The sequence below is a fragment of the Carlito syrichta genome, unplaced genomic scaffold (assembly GCF_000164805.1).
Source record: "Carlito syrichta isolate Samal-C Ts95f unplaced genomic scaffold, Tarsius_syrichta-2.0.1 Scaffold312225, whole genome shotgun sequence".
Lineage (NCBI taxonomy): Eukaryota > Metazoa > Chordata > Mammalia > Primates > Tarsiidae > Carlito > Carlito syrichta.
The window spans coordinates 153,215-178,783 of record NW_007256321.1 but is presented as its reverse complement, the minus strand read 5'-3'; the positions used below and the strand labels follow the sequence as shown (position 1 = coordinate 178,783).

General features: G+C 39.8%; 1 protein-coding gene across 1 annotated transcript in view; it reads right to left on the bottom strand.

The window, feature by feature from the left end:
* The window catches only part of EIF2AK4 (eukaryotic translation initiation factor 2 alpha kinase 4), a 122,335-nt gene that overhangs the window by 39,823 nt on the left and 56,943 nt on the right, over positions 1-25,569 (bottom strand). Inside the window, exons 9-19 of the mRNA XM_021718487.1 lie at positions 22,579-22,736; positions 20,175-20,710; positions 15,656-15,762; positions 14,923-15,080; positions 10,604-11,046; positions 9,790-9,859; positions 7,417-7,500; positions 5,493-5,615; positions 3,150-3,254; positions 1,459-1,513; positions 160-239 (exon numbers count right to left, since the gene is read on the bottom strand). Coding sequence (XP_021574162.1) covers positions 160-239; positions 1,459-1,513; positions 3,150-3,254; positions 5,493-5,615; positions 7,417-7,500; positions 9,790-9,859; positions 10,604-11,046; positions 14,923-15,080; positions 15,656-15,762; positions 20,175-20,710; positions 22,579-22,736 — 1,919 coding nt within the window. The remainder of the gene's footprint in view (positions 1-159; positions 240-1,458; positions 1,514-3,149; positions 3,255-5,492; positions 5,616-7,416; positions 7,501-9,789; positions 9,860-10,603; positions 11,047-14,922; positions 15,081-15,655; positions 15,763-20,174; positions 20,711-22,578; positions 22,737-25,569) is intronic.

Here is a 25,569-nt window from a genome sequence, read left to right as displayed (position 1 = left end):
CAGTCACTGTCCTTGGCACCATACATCCTGCCTGGAGTATGAAAGAATGGATATTCCTGACTATTTCAGCTGGCAATTAAATCCCAAATGCTGTGATCTTGATGTTCTCATCATAATCTTACTCTTGAGACCTTTCTTTTTCCCCACAAAACCTTGTACCTGGTTGTATGCAGATCTGGTGCTTCCTTGGACCTCTGGGCTTACATAAAGAGCAGTGCCAACCATCCCAGTCAAGTGACCTGTGTGGAGGAAAAGAGAGGGAAAGCTTTCCAATAATAGGACTTACAGATGAGTCAAGTTGAAAACAAAAAGTTTTTTAAAAGTGAGGCATTATCTGTTAACTATCTGCACCACTTACAGGAAGAAGCAACATGCATTGCACCAAATGAGCAATCATAAGTCACACATGGCCACAGACACTGTTCAACACAGGGCTTCTTTGCTTTTGCAGGGGAAGTGTAGTACCAGATAAGAAGATCCCATTTGGGGCAATCCCTTCGGGTCTCCTACCACTGTGGGAGTTTTCCTGTCCTCTCAATAAATCCTGCTTTCTTAAAAAAAAAAAGAAGACCCCATTTGAACCAGGTCATGAGGTGACCTCACATTACCACTTGAAGTTAGACAAACTACAATGATCTACACATGGAAGCCAACTATTCTGATCACTAAAGCTCTAAGTTCTTCTTTTTTTTTTTTTTTGAGTTGGAGTCTTACTCTGTTGCCCAGGCTGGAGTGCAGTGGCACACTCACAGCCACCACATCTTGACCTGTTGGACTTGGGAGATCCTTCCGCCTCAACCTTCCAAGTAGCTGGAACTACAGGCACGAACCACCATGCCCAGCTAATTTTTTGTAGAGATGAGGTCTCACCAAGCTGCCCAGGTTGGTCTTGAACCTGTGAGCTCAGGCAATCCTCTCACCTCAGCCTCCCAAAGTGCTGGGATTATAGGTATGAGCCACCGTACCCGGCTCTCCTAGTTCTCTGAAGAACAATGAATACAGTGAAAAGGAAAAAAGAAATTAAAGCATTTCCACGATTGTGTTAATTTAATGAATAATTTTTTTGTTTTTAGTTGGAGTATCACTCTGCCACCCAGGATGGAGTGCAGTGTTCATGCTCATGGCCAAAACATCGTTGACCTCCTGGGTTCAGGGGATCCTTCCACCTCAGTCTTCCAAATAGCTGGCACTACAGGTGTGTGCCACCATGCCCAGCCAATTTTTTGACTTATTATAGGGATGAGGTCTTGCCAAGTTGCCCAGGCTGGCCTCAAACCCCTGAGCTCAGGCAATCCTCTCGCTTCTGTCTCCCAAAATGCTGGGATTATAGGCCAAGGTGCCCAGCAATAGTTAAAATTTGCTTAAGAATAAAACCTTTACAAGTAAAAAGCAGGTTTTAGATTAAGAAATCCTGTAGTCTTTAACACATGAATGAGATATATAGTGTTTTGGCTTTACCTGAAGGATCTGATTTAATCAAGTGATCTGCCTGATCATCTTGTTTGCCATCAGCCTAAAAATATAAGTAAGGCAAATATCCAATTAAAATATTATATTACTCCATAAGAATAGCCTGTCTAGTTCTAAATGAAGACTGAGAAAATAGTACATGAAAATCAGAATAATTATAATAATATTCGTTTTGTGTTTTAAACTTAAGTTATAGAAACCAATTTATTTTCATGTTTCAAATGCAAAAAACAGAATCTATTTTCTAAGAAGAGTATGAGTATATTAAAAACAACAACACATTTGTATTTCTAACTTTCCCATTGTTGTTATTTTCTCTGGGTCAATTTCTACCCTTCATTCTAGAGGCTAGTCACTAACTGCCATCACGCACTGCTAACACCTCTTAGGTAGCCCCACCTTCCCCCACCATATCTCTAACAGCATTGTCTCATGCAATACCCCAAATCACTATTGTTATGACATCACTCCATAGGTTCCCGTTATAAGTGCCACCATCAACAACAGCAGCTTTAACCTTCTTGGTGTCAGGCACCGTTCTGGGCGCTTACCTATATTCTTATTTTATCCTGCTGACAAGTCTTTGACCTATGTACTCATATTAAGTACATTTTCCAGAATTAGGTATTGAGAGGTTAATTAATCTGCCCAAGATCATGCCACAAAGCAGTGACATAGATATATGATTTTAGTCCAGGTCACTGGGACTCCAGAGCCGGGGCTCTTATCTACCTCACTGTGTTACAGCCTTCTAGATATCAAGCTACATTCTTTAGTTTGGGGATGAAGATTCCCCTCATCTGGCCCTTCCTTGATCCTGGCACTCCAACATGCCTCAGTGTTCTGTCCTTTCTGTCCCTCTTCTACTTCCTTCTTGCCTCACCTTCCAATTTGGCCCTAGAGGTTGTTCTTACCATTATTTCAAATCTCAGTTCCCATCTCTATCATCTTTGGAATTAACTGCATTTCCTATAGATCTTGGGTGTTTAATAACTCTGCCTTATCATATGAAGAAAAACTCCTCCTCTGGCACTCAAGACCTGCCACCTACAAGACTGCCCACCTTCTAATGACTCCCTAACTGTCCTGCATGCTCTCTTACTCTCCCTTCCATGTCACGATTTTAGCCAATCAGACAATAAGCTGGTCTTCAGACAACCACGCCTCCTCACCCCATGGCCTTTGCTTATGTTGTTCTTTCTCTCTGGTGTCACCATACCCTGCTGGACTCTCACCCATCCTTTAAAAAGGCCATCTGAAATGCTGTTGTCTTTAAATAGCCTTTCGTGATCCTCACAACCATATGTCCTAATGTTTTATGTTTTTGAGGCTCATTTTCCCAAACTATCTAAAAGTTTCTCAAGTATAAAGCATCTAACCCAGTGCCAGGCTTGGTGGCCAAAAACACCAAATTATTTCATGAAGTATTATATGCCTTTGACTTAAATGTTGATCACAAGTAATAATTTTAAGTCCCTCAGACGAAATGTACTCACTAAAATGCATTCAGTTTCAAAGCCTAACAGACCATTTGCAGCATGTCCCTTTAGACTTGTGTAATTTCCTAAGGATTGCAAAGCAGAGTTCAGTGAACTAACTATCCTTTCTTCTAACACTTTCAGGATTATCAAAGCATCTTGGTCCATTTTAAGGTACAGCCCAATTTTTAAAATACTCACAGCAAAGGCTAGGTGATCTGTCGCCAAACCAAAATCACCTATTTTTACATGGTCATCGGAATCCAAAAAAATGTTGACAGGCTTCAAATCTCGGTGAATCATTCCCTGTTGGAAGAGAGTTAGGAAATCACCAATGGTTTCCTATTCGTGGTTTATAGTTATAACTGTTTCCTAATTTGAAATGCCAATCTAGTGTTGAAAACTGGATGAGGTCTTCTCTCACAGACCATCTTGGTCCAAGCTGTCTGGCCTCTGCAATGTCTCCTGATTGCCCTAAGATCTCTCTACCAGCTCCCAGTTCTGTCTGGTAGCATCCTGACCATGTGAACTCCAAATGGTCCCCTGTGGCATCCTAAGCCCTTCTACTAGGTTCACCAAACTACCTTCCCTTCTCTTGCATCATAAAGCCCTTCTTGGGTCAGGGAGACACACCATTGTCATCCTTTCTTCTCTTTCTTTCTTTGCCTAGGACACTCTTGCTTTTCTCCATGCATCTGAACTGTGCCAACATTTGCAAGTGCCAGCTCAGTCATGAGGCTTCAACAGTAATTCTAACAATTCAACTTGGCATATGCAACACACAGTAGGTGCTTAATAATTATCTGTTACATAAACCCTGCTTTCTCTTCTTCCTCATGGCTTAAGTTTGTTTCATGTATTATAATACAGAAAATAATTACATGTAATAAGAGCATTTTATTGTATTAATATGATTTATTTTACCATTACATTAAGGTAAATTCTGGCTCCTTCCAAAAGCAAGCAGTCCCTCTCAGGCATGGGGTTTGTCACATACTTGTGCCTCCCTGTATTAGGTGTGGCACAGTGTTAGAAGCCCAGCAAATGGTTAGCAAATACTAAGCAAATTGAACTGAGAGGAAGATAGTGCAGGGGGCACGGTTCCAGGACTCCAGGATGATATCACAGTAACAGAGCACCAATGGTCCTCATTAGAACCCATTTTCATTTCCAACCTTGCAAATTCTGCTTCTGCCAAATCACTGATAAACTAGTCATGTGTAAATGATGGCCTCTGCTTCCCAGTATAAATATGGTACAGTATAAACATTTGAAGGTTAAATAAAATTGAGGCAAAGGAAAAAACTAATATACTAGCTAATGCATTAGACAATCCCATTTAAAAAATGTAAGCAGTGTTTCATCCTGAAGCTAGGACCGTTAGCATTTACATTGTAATGGCAATTTCTTAATTTAAAACGACATTTTATACATGTAACAAGCTATGTTACTCAGAGTCTCATTTTTCTCGTTATTTAACTTTCTGATTGTTCCATGTTCTTAGGAAGGGCAACACTAATTCAGCTAGAATCACAAATAACTTGGCAGGTGTTATCACACTCTCGCTTTATTCTAAACCTCTTAAGGAATCATTTTTGCATTCTATACACTGAATATTTTCTCCTCACACAGAGGATGGAAAGTTTTTTCTGAAAATGTTCTGTAAAAAATATTTTAGGCTTTACAGTCTCTGTTGCAACTACTCAAATCTGCTGTTACAGCAAAAACAAAACAAAACAAAACAAAAATAAAAACAGCCATAGGCAATACATAAGCAAATGAGCATGGCTAAGTTCTAATAAAACTTTACTGATGAGCACTCAAATTTGAATTTTATGTAATTTTTAAGTGCCACAAAATTTTCTTCTTTAACTTTTTTACATTCACTTAAAAATCTAAAAGCTATTTTTAGCTCACAGGCCATACAAAAACAGGTAGTAGGGTTGGATTGGACTTATGGGCCATAGTTTGCTGATTCCTGTCCTAACCTTCACTGCTTTTTTGATACTTTGGCAGGGAAGAATTCTACCACTAGGCTGGGCATGGTGGCTCACGCCTATAATCCCAGCACTTTGGGAGGCCAGGGTGAGAGGGTTGCCTGAGCCCACAGGTTCGAGACCAGCCTGGGCAACTTGGTGAGATCTCATCTCAACAATAAATTTTAAAAAATTAGCTGGGCATGGTGGTGCATGCCTGTGGTTTCAGCTCCTTGGAAGGCTGAGGTGGAAGTATCACTTGAGTCCAGCAGGTCAAGGCTGCGGCAGTCGTGAGCATGTCACTGCACCCCAGCCTGGGTGACAGAGTGAGACTTCGACTCAAAAAAAGAGAAAGAATTCTACCACTGAACTACCCATACTTTGATACTTCGTACTATTTTCTTGTCTTTTGACACTTTGTTCTATTTCCTACTACAGATTATCTCAATATATCCATAGTTTTCACTTTATTTCAGTTTTTTCTCTATTCTCACAACATCTGATTTTTTATGCAGTCATAAATTTATGTACATGTAAATTTTCAGATAAAAAATGTTGTAAAGTTTACTTTCTCATGGATATAAGCTAATCCATCCAGAATCTCTCGAAAAAGCCTCCAGAGTCTGATGGTATCTTGATACAGTCCCTGATCAATGGTGTCGCGTAAAGTGCTCTTCTCACAGTATTCCATCTACAGATATGACAAATGAGGCAGAATTTGATCATATAATAAGTTTAAGGAGTGTAACTGCAAACATGGAATACAGAAAGTTATGGGAAAGACTTGATTTTTTTACACCAAAAAAGGAAATCAACAGTATCACCAAAAAATACATCAGGAGTAAATATGTATTTGCTAATAATAATGTTAATAATGCTAATGACCAACCATATTAAAAAATGCATTAGGGATAAATATGCATAATCTTAGAACCCTACCATAACTACATTTTCATTATTGTTCATTAAAAAAAATAAGACTTACTCATTTAAAATCCTTGTCACGAATAGTATGAGAAGATTGAGAACGCAGTACAATTTTATTTATTGTTTTATAAGAGTGCTTCCAAACCCAATTTCCAAAAAGGGCTAATTAATCTAGTGATTGTTATTAGCGCTTCCTATCTGTACATTAAAGACAAATGACCTTAAAGTCTAGAGCAAACCATCATAAACCATCTCGCCCCTTCTAGAATGTACTAATATATCAGAAAACAATGTAGCACCATTTAAATCTTAAATCAACATGTAGCATTTGGTTTATTAAACTAGCCTACATGCTTCATCCAAAGTCAGAGTTGTAATTTCTCATTAAGAAGGATTTTATTATTTTTAAAGAGATTGAGATCAGCCTTCATTCTTTCATCCTCTGAATAACTGTCAGTAAATTCTGACTCATCCTCCGGGTTGCAGTGGACCTCATAAGTCCTTCTCTGATTCCCACACCATGACCCTACTGTACCTCAGACACACCTCCTTTGTGTACTTCTGTCTCATTATAATTGTTTAGAGGGTAATGGCAGATAGTAAATAGTAGTTTGGGGGGGACAAATGCCTTATTATCTGTGTTAAGTGGTACCTCACAGATATTTATGTTAGGGAATACCTAAAACCAGCTCGAACCTCAGGAAAGAAACTACCTAATTAGTCTCTTTTGAAACACGTTAACTTGTCTGAGGGTTCCTTTTTCTGCACAACACTATATATCATATTGAAAGATCTGTGCACTTCAGTTATGACCAAAAATACTAAAAGTGACACACAGTTTCGTGCACTTGGGGTAGAGATGAGACCTCTCTTTTGTTTTATGGCTGTCCCTCTGCTGGCAGAGTGCATCACTGTTTTGGGTGCTGCTGCTCAAGCGGGTGGGCAAGTCAAACTTGGCCTTCTTTCCAGCAATCCTCCTTAGAACTGACTTGCCTGTGGCACTTGTCTCCCAGAGGTTCCTGGACAAGATGCTTTGCCTAAAGTCACATCGATGTTGCTTTTGCACACACAGGCATGTGTGCACATCACACCTTACCTGTCCAGATTCAGCTTGCTAGACAAAGAGAAGTTTCTGTGCACATACAGTCTGGCATTTATGGAACTCAGATGTGGTTCTAAGTACTTCACATATGCTATCTCATTTATTCCTTATAAGTCTATGAGATAGCTATTATTGTTTAATTTATAGATGGGGAAACTGAGACTCAGGATAAAGAACCTCATCTGAGCTCACCTTATTATGTAGTCATGACAGGTAGATCCAGGATGTGAACTTACACAGCCTGAGTCTAGAGCTGTCCCTATGGCACCTCCTATTATACTATAGAAAAACATGAGTTCAAGGCTTGGGAAAAAGGGCTTCCATATGGTAATCCCCTCTGGCCGGTTAATCTTTGGTAGAGACAGGAAGCCCTTTTCTACTGTCTTGTTCTAACATCCTGAAGCATCCCCACCAGCCACTATTGGGCATTGCTGTGTCATCAAGTTGCACACCAGGAGCTCACCTGGATATACAGGTAGTGGACAGCCTCGGTGGTCACTGAAGGTTCACTGTCATGGTAGCCGTTATTTTCATTGCAATCTTCATCCTAACCCAAGAGGAACACAAGAACTCAAAATGGGGACTGAAATTAAACAAGATCAGCATCATTATCAAGTATTTGTGTCCACCCTCACATACATGACCATCCTGTGCCTTAGAGGGAGGTCAGTGAGCAGAACACAAGCACTGTTCTTCAGAAGCTCATGGCACTATTAAGGCAGGTTTGCTATTAACAGAATCCTCTGAATAGTTTATAGGTCTGTTGCTACAAAGAACAATGATAGGAAAAATAGAAAACAGGTAGGCATTAAAGATGTGCAATCTATAGGAAGTCAGTTCTTTCTCACCATGGATAACCTTATGTGGCTAAGAAGGGCAGAATGGACACAAGGTAATATTTTAAGGCTTCGGTTTTACTGGAATGCCTTCCCTTGGTGGCAGCCTTACTTTAGAAACAAAAGACTAGAAATACATCTTTAGCTAAAACAATTTAAATGTGACTATATTATTAAAGGGCACACTGCCTGCAGGGCACATTCTTGAAGAACAAGCATTTGGCTGCCACTTACAGTAAATGATCCTCTAAAGTGCTTTTCCAAATGGTTAATCTGTATGTTCCCTATAGCTAATTTTCTTTCTAATACATGATACCTTTAAAAAAAAGCAACTTTTGTTTTCTGATAGATGTATTTGAATATTTTTATCCTCAAGTACAGAAAAAGCATTAGTATTTGACTATTTCTGACTCCCAGTTTTTTCTGAGGAAGAATTTTTCCTTTACCAAAGGGAAAAAAAAAGCTCTGCTCTGGAAACAATCAGGTACTCCTCTTGAATCACTTATGAGTTCTGGAGATTATCTGTAGAAGACGGTTGATCCCTATCCATCAATCAGAATGCCCACAGGATATTGCCTTTAACTGAGCAAAACTAGGATTTGGTGCCCCCATAGTAATTACATGCATAACATGCTAAAACCAAACATAACTTTTGCTTTAGCAGTAGTTTAGACTCCTTATGCTATTATTTCTGGTTAAACTTATAATTAAAAATTTAAACTGAGAAGAGTATAAGGTGATTTTAATTGATAAAGGAAGTACTTATAAAAACACACTGGCGAATACATTCAAAACTCCTTCAAATCAATTAAACTGCTTATCCAAGAGTCTACATTTAGACCTTTATTTACCTACTGAGTATAGTCTTATAACTGCTGGCAATTCTTTTTTTTTTTTTTGAGTTAGAGTTTCACCCTGTCGCCCAAACTGGAGTGCAGTGGCCGCTCCCGGCCACCGCAGACTCGACCTGCTGGGCTCCGGCGATCCTTCCGCCTCAGCTTTCCAAGTAGCTGGAACTACAGGCGCGCGCTACCATGCCCGGCTCATTTTGATTTATTGTAGAGATGAGGTCTCGCCAAGTTGCCCAGGCGGGTCTCAAACCCGCGGGCTCAGGCAATCCACTCACCTCAGCCTCCCAAAGTGCTGAGATTACAGGCTGAGCCACCGAGCCGGCTAACTGCTAGCAATTCTAAAGTCACTGATTCAACCCCTGTAGCAGAATGTTTCCCTCAGTCACGACTGACAGCTCTAACAGCAAGAAAGCTTCACCCTGAGATCCATGCACCAGCATGAAGGGGCTCTGCTGACCTGGGTGGAAGAAGATGCAGAATTGAGGGGTATCCAAGGTTTGAAAGAGTTTTGACCATGATCCACATGAAGAAACATATTTTACATCATACCTAGTATACATACTCACGAGGGAAAAGTTCCATAGACAAAGCTCACCTTTACTATAAGTGTGATGCGTTTTTATATTCTCTACTTCTTTCCACAGCATTAAAAATAAAATAAAGTTGGTTGTGAGTCTCTAAACTGATTTCATAACCCATTACAGGATTATGATACACAGTATTAGAACACTGTTCTAGGAGATGGTCTATAAAAGTAAGGTTTATAGACTTCACAGATTGACTGAGACCAAGGTAACTCCGTGATTAGGTTGTTTACTCAATTTTTATTCAATCTTCATCACCAACCATATGAAGTTTCCCCAAACCCTGTGAAAACTTTCATCATACACAAAATATGCAGTGTCTCAACTGGCTTCTCTCTTTGAAAAGTTGATATATTTTATTATGTGGATAAATAAAGTCCTATAAATAAACACGAATAGCATGTATTTTGAATGGATGATCATGTTTTTAAACAGAAGGTTTCTATATCTGCATACAAATTAAGGCTTTAATGTTTTATCTGAGGTTTATGACATCCAATTTTAGTTTCCTTATATATGCACCCTATAATGACTAAAACAGTGTAATTTCTATTTATATGTTTACCTGATTCTGACTTTTACTGTTGTCATCTTCATTGTCAAAAATGATATCACTTTCAGAATCTGAAGCAGGTCTTAAAAAGAGAAATAGAGAAATATTAAAGAAACCAAAGTCCCTGGTATAATTCTAAAAATTGACATTCTTGTTAATTACTAAAAAGTACAAGAGGTTAGAGACACTGCACCATGACTCCACAGGTTTAATCCCATATACCACTCCATGCTGATCTATACTTGCTATGATATAAAACACAGAACTCTTCATTTAAACAAAAAGTTTAACAGATTAAGTTTTCTGAAAATATTTAATAGCTAAGATTTATGATAAACTGTAGTCAACTGGATACAATAAAGCAACATCATGAAAGGAAATGACCAGGGTGGATTCTGAGAAGCATAAACTTTAGGATCATGATTATTAGTTTAGTACCTTTTTGGGAACTGCAGCTGGCACTGTATCAAAGAACTCTAAATTAGTTTCTAAATATTCCACAGGGTTGAAAGCCCTCATCTGAAGAAATGCCCTATAAGAAATGCTATTAAGTGTATTAAGATGAAATACTGGAAGTGATTTTTATTTTTCCTTTCTCCAGGGCCTGGATTTTGGAGATCTTTTGAAGGTAGTGGGGAAAAATCTCTTGGATTACATCTGGCTACTCTCTAAAAGTGGGTTTCATGGATTTTTGTTGTATTTTATTTTATTTTTTTAACATGGTCAGCACATCTGGATTTTTAAATGGATCCCCTTCCTCCTGGAATGGGCTTGGTGGGGATTGAAGATAGGGGGCGCATCAGCCAGGCTGCACCCACACCCTTACAGAAAGGACTGTGAGAAGACTCCGTTGTGTTCATCCTCATCGTCATCGTCCTCGTCGCTGCTGGAGCCTCGGCCAGCTGCAGGAAAGCGGGCGCTGGCCGAACGCTCGCCAGACGTGCTCCATTCCACCGAACTGCTGACGATGGGCGGTGGTGCGGCGGCCTCCACGCTGTCCAGGTCATCAGTGTCGCCAGTGTCACCTGCTGGCTGTCCGCGCGTAGCTCGCCCATTCCCGGCCAGAGGCCCGGAGTCCGGGGGCGGTGTCCCCGGGCCCACCGGCCGCTGGTGCCGCTCGATCCAGGCATTGTAATAGCGGACAATGTTCTCGTGGTGCAGGCGCGACAGCAGCGTCACCTCCCCCTTGATCCTGCGGAAGTGTCTGCTGGCAGGGTTGATGGGGATGCGCTTCACTGCATAGCAGCAGCCATCCAGCTTGTTCTGCACCTGCCGCACAGCAAGGGAAGGGACCCGGTGTGGTCAGCCGCTGGGAAGTTCACAATGGTCACCCCATCCCTCCCAAGGAGAACCCGGAGTTCTAAATGACACTCAACATGTCCAGACCCATAGGTCTGAAACCCTTAAAATGAATTAAGCCCTGATTGCCACCAAATTCAGAAAACAGCCCACCCCAATCTAGATGTATTTAGCTTGCTAGGAGACGCTAGTGAAAACATAATCTCTATTCCAATCACTAATTTTATTGACAATTACTTCCCTGCTTTTCCAATATCATATTTGCTGTCTAAATTTCTAAATAAACCTTGGTTTTAAAATAAAAAATATTTTCTAAAATCAGTGGTTTCAGATGATTTCAGTTTCTTTCTGATTTTTTTTACATTAAAAGCACTAAAAAACAGGCTGGGCACGGTGGCCCATGCCTATAATCCCAGCACTTTGGGAGGCTGAGGTGAGAGGACTGCCTGAGCTCACGGGTTTGAGACCAGCCTGGGCAACTTGGTGAAACCTCATCTGTACAATAAATTAAAAAAAAAAAAAATTAGCCAGGTGTGGTGGCGCATGCCTGTAGTTTCAGCTACTTGGAAGGGTAAGGTAGAAGGATCACCTGAGCCCAGTAGGTTGAGGTAGTGGTGGCTGTGAGCATGCCAATGCACTCCAGCCTGGGCGACAGAGTGAGACTCCAACTCAAAAAACCCAAAAAAGTCACTAAAAACAATTAAACCACAAAAATTTTAACAGCTCTGGATGTAAATGTTAATTCCTTGATTTATAAGTCTGGGTGAATTTGTTCAAATTACTTAATTTCCTTGAAATTCTATTTTCTTTTTGATTTTTCTTTTGTTTTTGGTAGAGATGAGGTCTTGCTATGTTGCCTAGACTGGTCTTGAATGCCTGGCCTCAAGTCATCCTCCTTCCTCAGCTTCCCAAAGTGCTAGGACTACAGGCGTGAGTTATTGCACCCAGCCTTGAGACTCAATTTTCTCATCTATAAAATGACATTCATACCATTTCCATTACCCTAAATAGTGACTGCAAGGATTAAATGAGATATCATGAGTAAAGCACTAATATCAAGGCTTTAGAGAAAAAGGAGCTTAGCTTGGTCAATAAAAGCAATTGTTATTAACATAATCACTGCCATTGACACTGTTACATAACTAAGATTTATGATTGATGGCGTATACTAAAACTTGAAAAATACCACTAAGAACACAACCAAATAGTAAAAATACAAGGAAGGGTTTCAAAGGTAAGTCTCCTTATCCTACATAGGGATGTCCTTATGCTGGACAGTTTCTCTATGTAACTGGGTTAAGTGAAGCGGCTTTCATAAAGTCTTGTTCATTGGAATATTCCATTGCCAACTGTGCAGGCCAACAGAGGTGATGATACATTCTAGAAAACACCAGGCCAGGAGAAATTAGTTGATAACAAAACACAAAACAGAGCATCATTGTTTGGCGCACAGGCTTCAATTAGACTATTAAAAACTCCTAGGAATAAGAAAGGAGTTCTGTAAAATTGAGCTTCAGAGTATCTTTTTTTTTTTTTTTGAGTTGGGGTCTCACTCTGTCACCTAGATTGGACAGCAGTGGCACAATTATGGCTCACCATATTGCTTTTGGGCTCAAACAATCCTTCTTCCTCAGTCTCCTGAGTAGCTAGAACTACAGACAACACACCACCATGTTCAGTTAATTTTTTAGATTTTTTTGTAGAGATGAGGTCTTGCTACGTTGTCCAGGCCGGTCTCAAACTTCTGGGCTCAAGCAACTCTCCTACCTTAGGCTGTATTCCCAATGCTCTGGGAATACGGGTGTGAGTCACCACATCTGGCCTCAAAGTATCTTTTTGGAAAATGGGATGATACCTATCTCACAAGAATATCCTGAGATTGAAAGGCAAGGTTTGTAAGTAACCTGGCACACAATCTGATTAGGGATGTGCTCCTAAAAACAATAGCCCTGCGTTCTTTTACTGCCACATTAATAGGGAAACAAACTGTGGGGAGTCTCAGTATTACTTTTCAAACTCATGTCTCAGTACACATCATATACACTATGAGTCACACTGACTGGGGGTGGTGAGTGAAGCCTGCTACACTGGAAACTCTTAGGAATTCATTTATTAAAATGAAAACATGCAGTCATGGGTCCAACTACTAACAAATGGGTCCAACTGCTAACAAATGCAGACTGCCCTGCCATAACCCTAAAATACAGAGATGGGTTGGGAGGGCTGAGGGGGGTCTCATAGGGAGAAACTACTGAAAAAAACTTGGAGGCTTAAATGACTCAGATGTCTTTGTAATCTGAGCTTACTAATTATTATTGTTATTATTATTACTATAACGGTTTTTTGAGTTGGAGTCTCAATCTGTTGCCCAGGCTGGAGTGCAGTAGCATGCTCACAGCCACCGCAACCTCGACCTGTTGGGCTCAGATGATCCTTCTGCCTCAGCCTTCCAAGTAGCTTGAACTATAGGCACATGCCACCATGCCTGCCTAATTTTTTGATTTATTATAGAGATGAGGTCTCACCAAGTTGCCCAGGCTGGTCTCGAACCTGTGGGTTCAGGCAATTCTCTCACTTCAGCCTCCCAAAGTGCTGGGACAATAGGTGCCAGCCACTGCGCCCATCCAATATTTTTAATTTTTGTTTTTTTGAGTTGGAGTCTTACTCTGTTGCCCAGGCTGGAGTTCAGTGGCATACTCATGGCCACCGCAGCCTTGTCCTACTGGACTCAGTTGATCCTTCCACCTCAGCCTTACAAATAGCTGGAACCATAGGCATGCATCATCATGCCTGGTTAATTTTTCGTTTTATTGTAGAGAGGATGTCTCACCAAGTTGCCCAGACTGGTCTTGAATCCCTAGACTCAGGCAATCCTCTCATTTCTGCCTCTCAAAGTGCTGGTATCACAGGCATGAACCACCGCACCCAGCTATTTTTAAATACTCATAAGGACATAAAGTTTGCTAATATTTTACATTCAATAATCTAAAACACAATCAAGTTAAAGGACTTGATCAAAATGACATTGTAAATTAAAGGAATAATAAATACTTCAATCATTCCCTCCTTTTAAAGATAACAGTAATCTTTCTGATCAAGATATTTGTCTTGCTTAAGATTGTCTCTCTTTTACCACAGGAATACTAACTTAATTCTTTTTCAGTGTAGAAGTCCTTCCACAGTAATAGTAATGCTTCCTAATAGTACTCTCAGAATCCTAAACAGACATATGCCCTGTTGATGGTGGGTCACCCTCACATGTGAAGATGACATGTATCTTATATGGACTTAATTCAAAAAGAAATACTTAAATTATATTAACACAGCTGAAATCTCTTTCTACAAGGGGCAGATAATAATAAAACTCACCTAAATAAACTGGAATAAAGAAAGGAAGACCTAAAAACAGTACACCTTAATAGTGCATCACTACTTTTCTGTCTCAATAAGAGGTAGAAAATAAAACCTATCAAGACCATCAGGGGTCATTTCCCAGTTTGAATTCCATCTCTGTTCTAACCTTGGAACTCATTTCTCTATAGCACCTCTAATAGCAGATGGGAAAAAAGAGAACAATTTCTTTCTGAGCCACAAAGCACACAAAAATGTGTTTTTTCATGCTAATGCTCTATATAAGCAAGGAAAGAGAAAATGGTGCATTCTTAAATATGTCCAGTGTAACTTTAAATAAAGCCTTGAACTCCAGGAAAGTGAAGATAATGGTAGTTTCAAAGAGTCATATTCATTTCCCTCCCCACCCTCAAAAGAGAAGTCAAGTCCATGAGTCTCTGTAGAAATGGAACAGAGAAAGAGTTCTAAGAGGAACTAGGGATGACTGTACCACACCTTAATGACAGCTCCAAAAGCTCCTTTGCCAAGAAGCTGTAATTCTTCAAACTCAATGAAATATCGGGAAAACTGCCTCTGTGTCTCACTGAAGAACGCAGCACTGGGTAGCCGGTTGCTAGGAATAACAGTCTCAGCATAATCCTGTCCTCCAGAATCTGAGATAAAACAAAGGGCAGGGGCAATGAGGCAGGAGAAGCATGAGAAGAGCCACAAAACCCAACAAGATGCAAGCACTGGGAGAAGAGCCTCAGTCAGTAGTTGGGAAAAGTATCTCTTACCTGAGCAGCCCTTGAACACTTCCTCACCTGGCCCTCCTTACGGTAGGTAGAAATACGGAATTAGCTCAAGTTTACAGGTGGGGACAACAGACAGAGAGTAAGTGACTGAACTAAAGAGCCAGAACCCAAACCCTGGTATCCTGATCCATTCCCATCTCTACTGAGGATCCTAATCTGATGGGCGGCATGAAAAATCTAGTTACACGGCACTGAGGGTGACTAAACACTAAAAGACCCAAAAGACGCTATACCAATGAACACGTGGAAAAGTCAGGGTGGCAAAACAGTCTCATGCACACAACATACATCAAATGAATGGATTCATGTGCAGCTCAGTACAAAATACATAAAACAAATAATCCATGCAGCCCCTTTCCAGTTGTAGATTTATATATTCTTTCAAAATAATTAATGTCAAACAGGGTATCAAATAAAGAACGGTGAAGACTTACCTTCAGGACTTTGTTCCAGTAAAGGCATTTTGGGCTGAGGATTTATAAAGCTATGCTTCAGCAGCTGCTGAGGACTCCATCTTTCCTTGTCATCCAAGCAAACACACCTCATTGAGAGGGAAGGAAGAATCTCAATAACACACAAAATTAGTGCTAAACTAATCCAAGGAATTTAATTATGGGTTTATTTTTAAAACATGCACATTAGAGAATTCACGTTACTCATGGATCAGAATGTGCTCCTAAGTAAATTTAAGTCAACAAACATTCCTGCAGGAGTTCCATGTTAAACCCCAGGCTGGGTACAAGAGGGGAGTCAAAAAAAAAAAAAAAAAAGAAAAAGAAAAAAAGTGCAGTCTCCAGAGGCAGGAAGACTTACCCTCATGGAACAATTTTTTACAAGTCTAAGATAGCACAAGAAGGCTATACATTTTCATCTCTTAACAGGTTAATCCCTAGTCATGCTAAACTCAGTCTTTCTGGGTACTAGTCATTAAAAAAAAAGTCTCCAAAGGCAAAGCAAATCAGATAGCTGACAAAGGTAGGACTGTAGCTTAATATGATATGCTGCAGATAAAACCTACTCATCACAGTATGAAATAAGCTGGAAACATTTTAGAAATCTTTTTTTTTTTTTTTTTTTAATCTGGATCTCGCTCTATCACCCTGGGGAGAGTGCAGTGGCAAGATCATGGTTTACCGCAGTCTCAGCCTCCTGGGCTTAAGTGATCCTTCTGCCTCAGCCACTAGGTACATACCACCACGCCCAGATATATATACATATACATATTTAAATTTTCCACAGAGACAGGGTCTCACTATGTTGCCCAGGATGCTCTCAAACTCCTAGGCTCAAGTGATCCTCCTGCACTGGCCTCACAAAGAATGGGACTATAGGCATGAGCTAGTGAGCCCAGTCAAATTCAGTCTCTTTCCTTTTTCTTTCAGGGTCTTGCTCTGCCACCCCAGGCTGGAGTGCAGTGGCATGATCACAGTTCACTGCAGCCTCAAACTCCTGGACTCAGGAGATTCTTCTGACTCAGCCTTCCGAGTAGCTGGGATTACAGGTGTGCACTAGCATATCCAGTTAATCTTTCTACTTTTTGGAGAGACAAGGTCTCACTTTGTTGTCCAGGCAAGTCTCGAACTCCTGACGTCAAGTGATTCTCCTGCCTCAGCCTCCTAAAGTGCTGGAATTACAAGCATAAGCCACCGTGCCTGGTTTAGGAATACTTTTAAAAGTCTTACATTTAATGATATACTTTCTTTTAATCCTCATTCCTGGAACCTATTAACTTACTGTTTAAAGTTCTAATAAACAACTCTTGTACTTTTTTTTAATGAATAAAAACAAGCCATATCCCTAACCAGGTTTTTCAAAGTGGGTCCCTGGTCAGCACCACCAGTATCACCATAATTAGGAATTTGTTAGAAATGCAAATTATACTTCACCCCTGACCTAGTAAATCAGCAGCTCTAGGGGTTTAGACAGCAAACTGCTTTAACAAGTTCTCCAGGTGATTTCAGCACAAACTAGTCTAAGTTAGTTAAATGTTAACTAATCTAAGCTGGCTTTCACAAAAACAATTTAAGTAGCACCACTTGGTAGCACTCGATCCCAATTATAAACAATATACTTCAAAAGAAATAAACTGTTATTGTGCATTTTGGACTTTAAAATCTATAAAATGGTGACAGTAACTATCATAAAAGGTGACATTTTATTTTTTGTTATGTAACAGCACTGAAAGACAAGGCACTCTTAATTTCATACCTAGAAAGGGCAAAAGAAAAATTCCAATAAAACTATGTATAAGATATTGTATTTTCCCCTAAGTTTAAAATTAATTTTTAATTATATCAGTAAAACATAAATACCTTCTCTTTGAAAATATTAAAACATAACTGATAATGACAAAGTCTGACCAAATTCCCCTTCCAAATTCTCCTTCCTCTGAGTGTGGATCATTGCAGAATTTTCTATGTATATTTACATATGTAAATATACAACCATCCAAATAAAGCTATATTTTTTTGGGGGGGGATATTGCTTTTTTTTAACAGCATCATCCTATTATTCTTCAACTTGCTTTTTTAAAATTCTACTATGTGTCTTGGAGATCATTCTAGGCTACTACTTAAAGATCTTTTTTTGACTTCTGTATAGGGATGGACCTACCAGAATAATAATAATCCTACTTCCAGTTTTTCACTTCTACAAAAAAAAAATGCTGCAATGAACATCCCTATACATCACCTGTTGGGTTTCTCCAGCATTATTAACTCTAACTCAACTATGACATTAATGTGATTGACAAGACAATAAATCTGGATCTGAAAGAAAAATTGTAAAGTTTATCTAGAACTGTATTTTTAAGAGATTTTATAGCCATCAAGCTCTCACTTAAAAAGATGAACCTCTCTGAACCAATAATTTTGGCAACATAGTTAGTAGAGGTCCAGCTTTGAACCAAAAGGAATTAAACGCCTGGAAACTTCCCTATTTCTCCCACAGTTCTCACTACTGAGGTTGGCAATGAGAAATAGCAATGACTCAGGACGGGCCAAACGCCAGGCACCATTCAACGCACTTTTAGGGGTGTTAACTCTAATCTTCACAACCACCTCGTGAGGTAGGCAGCGCTCTTATTTTCACTTTACAAAGGAGCAAACTCGCGCAGGGAGTTAAATCACTCAGCCAGTAGAGGGCAGCGGTGGGATCTGAACCAGACCGTCTGACTTCAGAGTCTGGGCTCTTTCCCACTAGAAGCCAATTTGAAACAAAACTTTTCTCCAAAGGTGTTTACCAATAAGTGAAAACATAACTGCAGATGAAACACTGCTGTTTTCATTCTTTTTGAATGATTTTTTTTCTTTTGTTAGCTGGGGCTGAACAGCAAAGGGCATAAAAGACTTATTGGCAGTTCCTTAATTAAGCAGTTTACCAAACCATTCCAGGAAGAGAGAGAAGTATACAAAATATCCTAAAGGACAATTATGTTAAAAAAGTAAGAAATAGTGTTGATCTCAGAATACAAATTGACAAAGTGTAGAGCTATTTTAAGAGAAGAACAAGGAAAGTTTTAGCTACTGAGCTGATAATTTGGCTATTAAACCACTTTAGTGCAAAACTATTTTTAAGTACTTTTTATACTTTCTAAAAGTATAAAGCTACTTTTGTAAGATATGTTCTACTTAAACCTCTCAGTGCTGTTTTTAACGATACATACGGCTATTGCTAACTGTGACTAAATTACTCTTGACTCATAAAGAAGAGTAGAAAGCTAAGAGTGATATTTTGAAGACTGAAATCAGTCTTTCCATTCATGATTCTATCACCATATTTCTCATTTTAGCCAATCTCATTGTTAGGTTGCATTTGAATAAATATTTTAAAAGATCTATTGCATTTAAAAGGTATCATAAAAGATTTCTTTAGAAATCTTAATATTTTTATGTAGTTTACCAGCAGAAAGAATCAAAATTGTCTCCTTTCCACAACTCTATGTATATCACAACTACTTGCATTTTGGTGATACATAAAAACTATTTCATTTAAATATAAGTGCAGCTACTTTCACATCTGCACTGGATAAGACAGTGAGTGACATGAAATGACAACATGGACCAGGCCAACTGACAAGTGGAATTGACAGGAATAGGGAAAAGAAATGCCAAGAGTGGATGAACTGAATAAAAGTGAGTGATTAGGAGAAAGAAGGTGAGAAACAAGATGGATACCAGAAAGGGAAAGAACCAGTCCAGGTCAACTTTTGCAGACCAGAGGAGTATCTGGAAAAATCTCAACTAAAGGAATCTTATCTCCCACTTAACAGAAACTGAGAGAACTTAGCTCCGGCTTTGACTGAAAACAGAGGCAACGCCTAATTGTGAAACAGTGAAGTGAAGAACACAGACAAGGAAGGCCTCAGAAAGGGTTCTCCTAAACTGGATAAAATCTGGCTCTGTAACTAAACTTGCAAGTACATGTAATTTACAAGCATTGAAAGTCTTCTGGCTACAGTGAAGAATCATTTGCATTCTATGACTTGGCTGAACGAGACATCCAATGAAGAAGAAGTGTTAAGAAGCACAAGGGGCAAAACCACGTTCCTAAAGCTGTTTTCTAAATAGAAAACCTTGTCTTTGACCCCTTAAGGACCAGTAGCAAAGGCTGAAAGAAATTAGAAATTTACCACTAGAAATACCTGAGCATTTCTCACTGTAGCAATCCTACCAGCTTCCCAGAGTATGCCACACAGTCCCCCAAAAGTAGTTTGAAAATCAAGTTTTAAGCCCAAGTGAATTTCAGAGCTTGTGGGAATTAAGGGTCCGATGAACATAAGTGAGAAAACAGAACACATGAGGCTGGAAAAGGATTAGGAGAGCAAAGAATGAAGCCTAGTCTTGTTCCTCACATTTCAGTTTCCATACCACTTAGACACCTGGCCCACTCCAGCATAAGCAGAGGTATTGGAGTAAAGTGTTACTGCATACAGAGAATCTCAATGACACTCACTTCTTCAGAAAATCTTGGAAATCAGCTGGTAAGTCTCCAGGGATGGCCACGGGGTACTCTCCACATTCGTGTCCTTGGCTGAGGGAGAGCAGCAAGAGGCCAAAACGCCAAACATCCCCTTTCTTCCCCGTTTTGTAAGGCAGGGCGTTGTCACTAAAGCGAACTCGAGTTTGTTCAAACACATCCTCCTTGCAAATGTCTGCGAGGCGCTTAGAAATGCTGTAGTCTGTAATCTTGACAGTGCCCTCTGCATCCACCAAGACATTCGACGCACTCAGGACCTTGTGCACCACAGAATTGCCGTGCAGATAATCGAGGCCTGACAGGAGCTGAGCTGCATACCTGCGAAGTTGATGCACAGGGATGGGGCCTGAGTGGCTCAGGTGGGTAGCGAGAGAGACCCCACTAATGTGCTCCACTAAAATGTCCACCACAATGGAGTCATCTTGTTCTTTGAGGTTCATTGCAAAGTAGCGTACTACATTTGGATGGCTCAGTTTCACCAATGAGTTGAATTCTGTTTCTGCTCCTTGAATCTGATAAGGGAAATAAGAAGATAACATTGGGTCAATCAGTATTAACTGGTATTTCACGTAATAAAAGTGAAGTATTTGATAGAAAATGTACTTTCTTTTTTTTTTTGAGTTGGAGTCTTGCTCTGTCGCCCAGACTGGAGTGCAGTGGCCGCTCCCGGCCACCACAGCCTCGACATGCTGAGCTCCGGCAATCCTTCCGCCTCAGCCTTCCAAGTAGCTGGAACTACAGGCGCGCACTACCACGCCTGGCTAATTTTTGATTTATTGTAGAGATGAGGTCTCGCCAAGTTGCCCAGCCAGGTCTCGAACCCGCGGGCTCAGGCAATCCACTCACCTCATCCTCCCAAAGGCGCGGGATTACAGGCAAAGTCTGCTCTTTAAGAGTTTCCCTCACCAGCCATGCTAGGGTGGAGGAGTTCCAGCAGGCACATGCGTGAAAACTATACAATTTGGCGTTGTCATTCCTCCCTGAGTCTGCACAGTTCCGTCGCCCCTATTCCCACCGTGGCATGTAGCCCAAGCTCTCTCCCCTACCTCCTCCTTAGCCTAGGTTCCTCCAGCCCACTGAGCATGCCCGGCTAATTTTTTTCATTTATTGTAGAGATGAGGTCTTGCCAAGTTGCCCAGGCGTGTCTCGAACCCGTGGGCTCAGGCAATTCACTCACCTCAGCCTCCCAAGGCATGGGATTACAGGCTGAGCCACCGAGCCCGGTCCAGAAAACGTACTTTCAAGTGAGAGAACAAATATGCCCTGAGTGGAATCCTGCCCTAAACCATATGGTCAACTTAGTTCATATAGAAAAAAATTTGGTAAATTTTCAGTTTCCTTAATCTCCAAACTTAGTGTGCAAATACTATAAAATTAGTGAACATCTTTTAAAATCAATTTATTTTGATATATGGCTACCAGAAAAAAGAAACCTTAATTTTAAGATGACCTTGTCTGATTATAAAGGTCACTGTCAAAATTTTAAAAATTATTACAAAGGAAAAAACCTGCAAGTTATCTATATGTTCACCATCTAAAGATAACTCATGATTTTGGTGTATTTACTTCCAGTTTTTCCTTCATAAATACACACACATTTCTAAATACGATGGTTTATCTACTGTTTTTATAAACCTCACTATTATGTAACACTGTAATATGCATATTAAATGTTAATAAATTAACTTTAAATCTTCCAGTTCCTCAAAACTCAGTTTTTTTGGGGGGGGGGGCTGGAGTCTCATTCTGTCGCCCAGACTGGAGTGTAGAGGACGCTCCCAGCCATCACAGCCTCAACCTGCTGGGCTCAGGCGATCCTCTTGTCTCAGCCTTCCAAGTGGCCAGAACTACAGGTGCGTGCTACCGCGCCTGGCTAATTTTTAAAAATGTATTTATTGTAGAGATGAGGTCTCGTCAAGTTGCCTGGGCAGGTCTCGAACCCGCGGGCTCAGGCAATCCACTCGGCTTGGCCTCCCAAAGTGCTAGTATTACAGGCTGAGCCACTGAGTCTGGCCAAATTCAGTTTTGAAGGAATATTTCAAAAGAGTAGGGAAAATATACATAATTGAAAAAGCCCAATTATGAAATGATATTTGGTCCCAGTTGGAGAGATGGCTGTTAATGCCACTAAGGGTTGAGAAAGGAGGGTAGGAAGGCAGCAAGAGTACTCACCACGTTGTGGAAATTCTGGAAAAGGAAGCAAGGAGTTGAGGAAATTCAGGTGAAGAGGTGCTGTTCCCCCACTGTCCTCTCTGGTCAAACAGATCTCATACCACTCTAGACCATCCTTGCAAGCCAATCAAATGCAGAGATATTTTGCTCTGCCATCTCCTAAAGCTCAAGATTAGGCCTTCTTCAGTCGGCTACCTTGGACACCTACCTGCTTTTTGCACTTATCAATCTTCTCTTTTTCTTGACTGGTAAGGAATGGACCCATTTTTTTCTGCCATTGAAGGACCCACTCATACAATAAGACAAAGCTGCCAGTGGCTGTTTCCAAAGCATTGTAAACCAATTTTCCAAGGTGTTCATCACTGCCTGCACATTAAACAGAAAGTGTAATTAAATCTCACTAGTACATTTTTTTTTTTTTTCCAGGGAAGAGCTTTATTGCTTCCATGAGGGCTGTCTGGGATGGCTGCCACTGCCTGGGGTAGGATCCTTGAGTCTCACTTCCCTCTGGTTCAGGCTAAAGGCAGAAACTAAGGACCTAGTACATTTTCTGTGGGGGAAAATACACATTCATTCTTTCAGCAATGGATACCATGCGCTAACTATGAAAAATATAATTCCATGTAATACATGCTTTTTTTTTTGTAAGCAATTTTTAGTATTTAACCATATATCCTGAGTCCTAAAATACTAATTTTTATAAAGGACAAGCACCAACAATGAGATCTTAGTATCAAATCAAATAGAGACCAATGTTTGATTCTACTAGCCATTATTCATAACGTGACTTTCATAACCAATTCATTTTTTCTGACTGCCTACTGGTGTACATTCCCACAGCCAAATATCAACCAAAATGGTAGAAAGAATTTGGAAATAGGGAACATGCCACCAACATTATTCCGTAAGTGTAGATTAGCATGCACAGTAAAAATATGTTTCAGTAATTTGGAAATCTGAATATAAAGGTGACTTTCTAAATACAAAATTTGAATATGCTCAGTATACACAAACTGGTGAAGTTTTAGAGAGAAGAAACCAGAAATGAGTTTAAATAGAAGGAGAGACAAATTTTATTTAGTGATAGGTATATGGTTTCCACTTGTACCTGGAGGAGCTAAATTTTTGTAACAACAAAAATGTTCTAATAAAAATCTCTATTTTCTTTAAAGACTCTAATAGAAAATTACCAAAGTATTAGAAAAGGAGAAAACATCACTATTTTGTTTTTTCTTTTAGTTTTGTCTACCATTTTGGTTTTTTTCCTAATTTACCAAATCATAGCATATATAGCACCCATGGCATTATGAGATTTTGGACCAGATAATCTTTTGTTGTATGGGGCTGTCTGGGGAAGGATGTTTAGCAGGATCCCTGATCTCTATGCACTAGAAGCCAGTAGCACCCCCACCACAGTCTTAGCCATCAAAAATGTCTGAAGGCATCACCAAATGTCCCCTAGACTACAAAACTACTCCCAGTTGAGAACCACAGATATATAGTCTTCTGCCTTTTTTCTCTTAGTACATTGTCTTCATAATGAAAAAAAATTTTAAGAGACATTGATAATTATTTTTTCCATGTGAAAAATTAAAAGTGAAGTAACCTGTCTATATATGATAAAGTGGTCTCAACAAAAATACTTTGGAGAAATATGGCTGAACTAGCTCACCTAGACTTTTTAGCTGAGAAGCAGTTTTACTTCATAGAAAGGCTGGTAATTTAGAGATTTGAATTCAAATGATCTATTACGTTAGTCATAAATAGCTCCTGACAGTCTCAGCCTAAGGGGAAAAAAACCCTGATGTTTGAAAATTTGTCAACCAAAGGAAGAAGTCTAAGAAATGTGGAATCTGGCTGGGCATGGTGGTTCATGCATGCAATCCCAGCAATTTGGGAGGGTGAGGTGGGAAGAAGATCGCTTGAGCCCAGTTCGAGACTAGCTGAAAAACAAAGTGAGACCTCATCTCTACCAAAACAAAACAAAACAAAACAAAACAAAAAAACCCAGGCATGGCAGCATGTGCCTGTGGTCCCAGGTACTCAGAAGGCTGAGGTAGAAGGACTGCCTAAGCCTAGGAGGTCAAGGCTGCGGTAAGCTGTGATTGTGTCACTGCATTCCAGCACGGGTGACAAAGGGAGATATTGACAAAAAAAAAGAGAGAGATCTAAGCAGTCCATTGGAGACACATGACAGTAAATGTTTATGGGATGCAATGTTATTTATATAAACCCTAATTAAGTTTAGTTTGTATGTTACACAGTGTACTGTTTTGCAATACTTATCTCCCTAATGGGGACCAGGAAGGCATTTCATAATTGTTTGGAGTTTTCTTTTAATTGTAATTTTATTATAGCCAATCTCTCCTTGTCACTTTTTCATGATGGGGATAATAAAGGTGACAAAAGATCACACTGCAATGAAGCTAAAGAAAAATATTTTACCAAAAGGACTGACTGAAATAATTAAATACACATAATAATCACTTAAACACACATTCTCTATAGTGCTTTATCCAGGTCTATAAGTAAGTTTCCTCTTCTTTCTAGTTCCAACAACTTTAAACTAAAAAATTAATTAGCTGGTTTTTATAAAAAGACTTCATTGAAAGTAAAGTAATAGCTGATCTTTTATTTTAAAAAATTCCATAGAAAATTAGGGCATTAAAAAAAAAAAATCAGACCCATTGTGAGGAAACAAAATAAATAATTTACTTAGTGGTTTTATAAACCATTCTCCAGTTGCAAATATGCCTCCTAATAAGGGTATTAACTGAGGTGAATCTGCCTAATTAGTACCAGTGAGAATAAGAGACAGAGTTAAGGTAATAAACAGTTAGATTAATTTGCCTTCCTGATTTCCCCAGGTTATTAAAAGCAGTGAGTTTTGTGTTGTAAGCTCATGAATCTGAAATGCCTCTGAGTCAAGGACAGTCTCAGGTCCAGAGCTAGTCATCTTGATCAAGGACTTGAACCTGCCAAGTGGCTGCTTTGTCTCAATATGGCAGCACTGCACATGGGCAGGATCCTGTACTATCCAGGCTTCCAATCTGGACTGTACTGTCCAGATTCCTCCAAGGCTAAGAATTTACTTCATAGACTATTGAGAAGTTTAGTTTCTTCTCTCTCCACCTGCTGCCTGCGCCATGGCGACACTCCTGCTTATCTGTATCTCCTTAAAAAGGAAGGGGGGGAAACG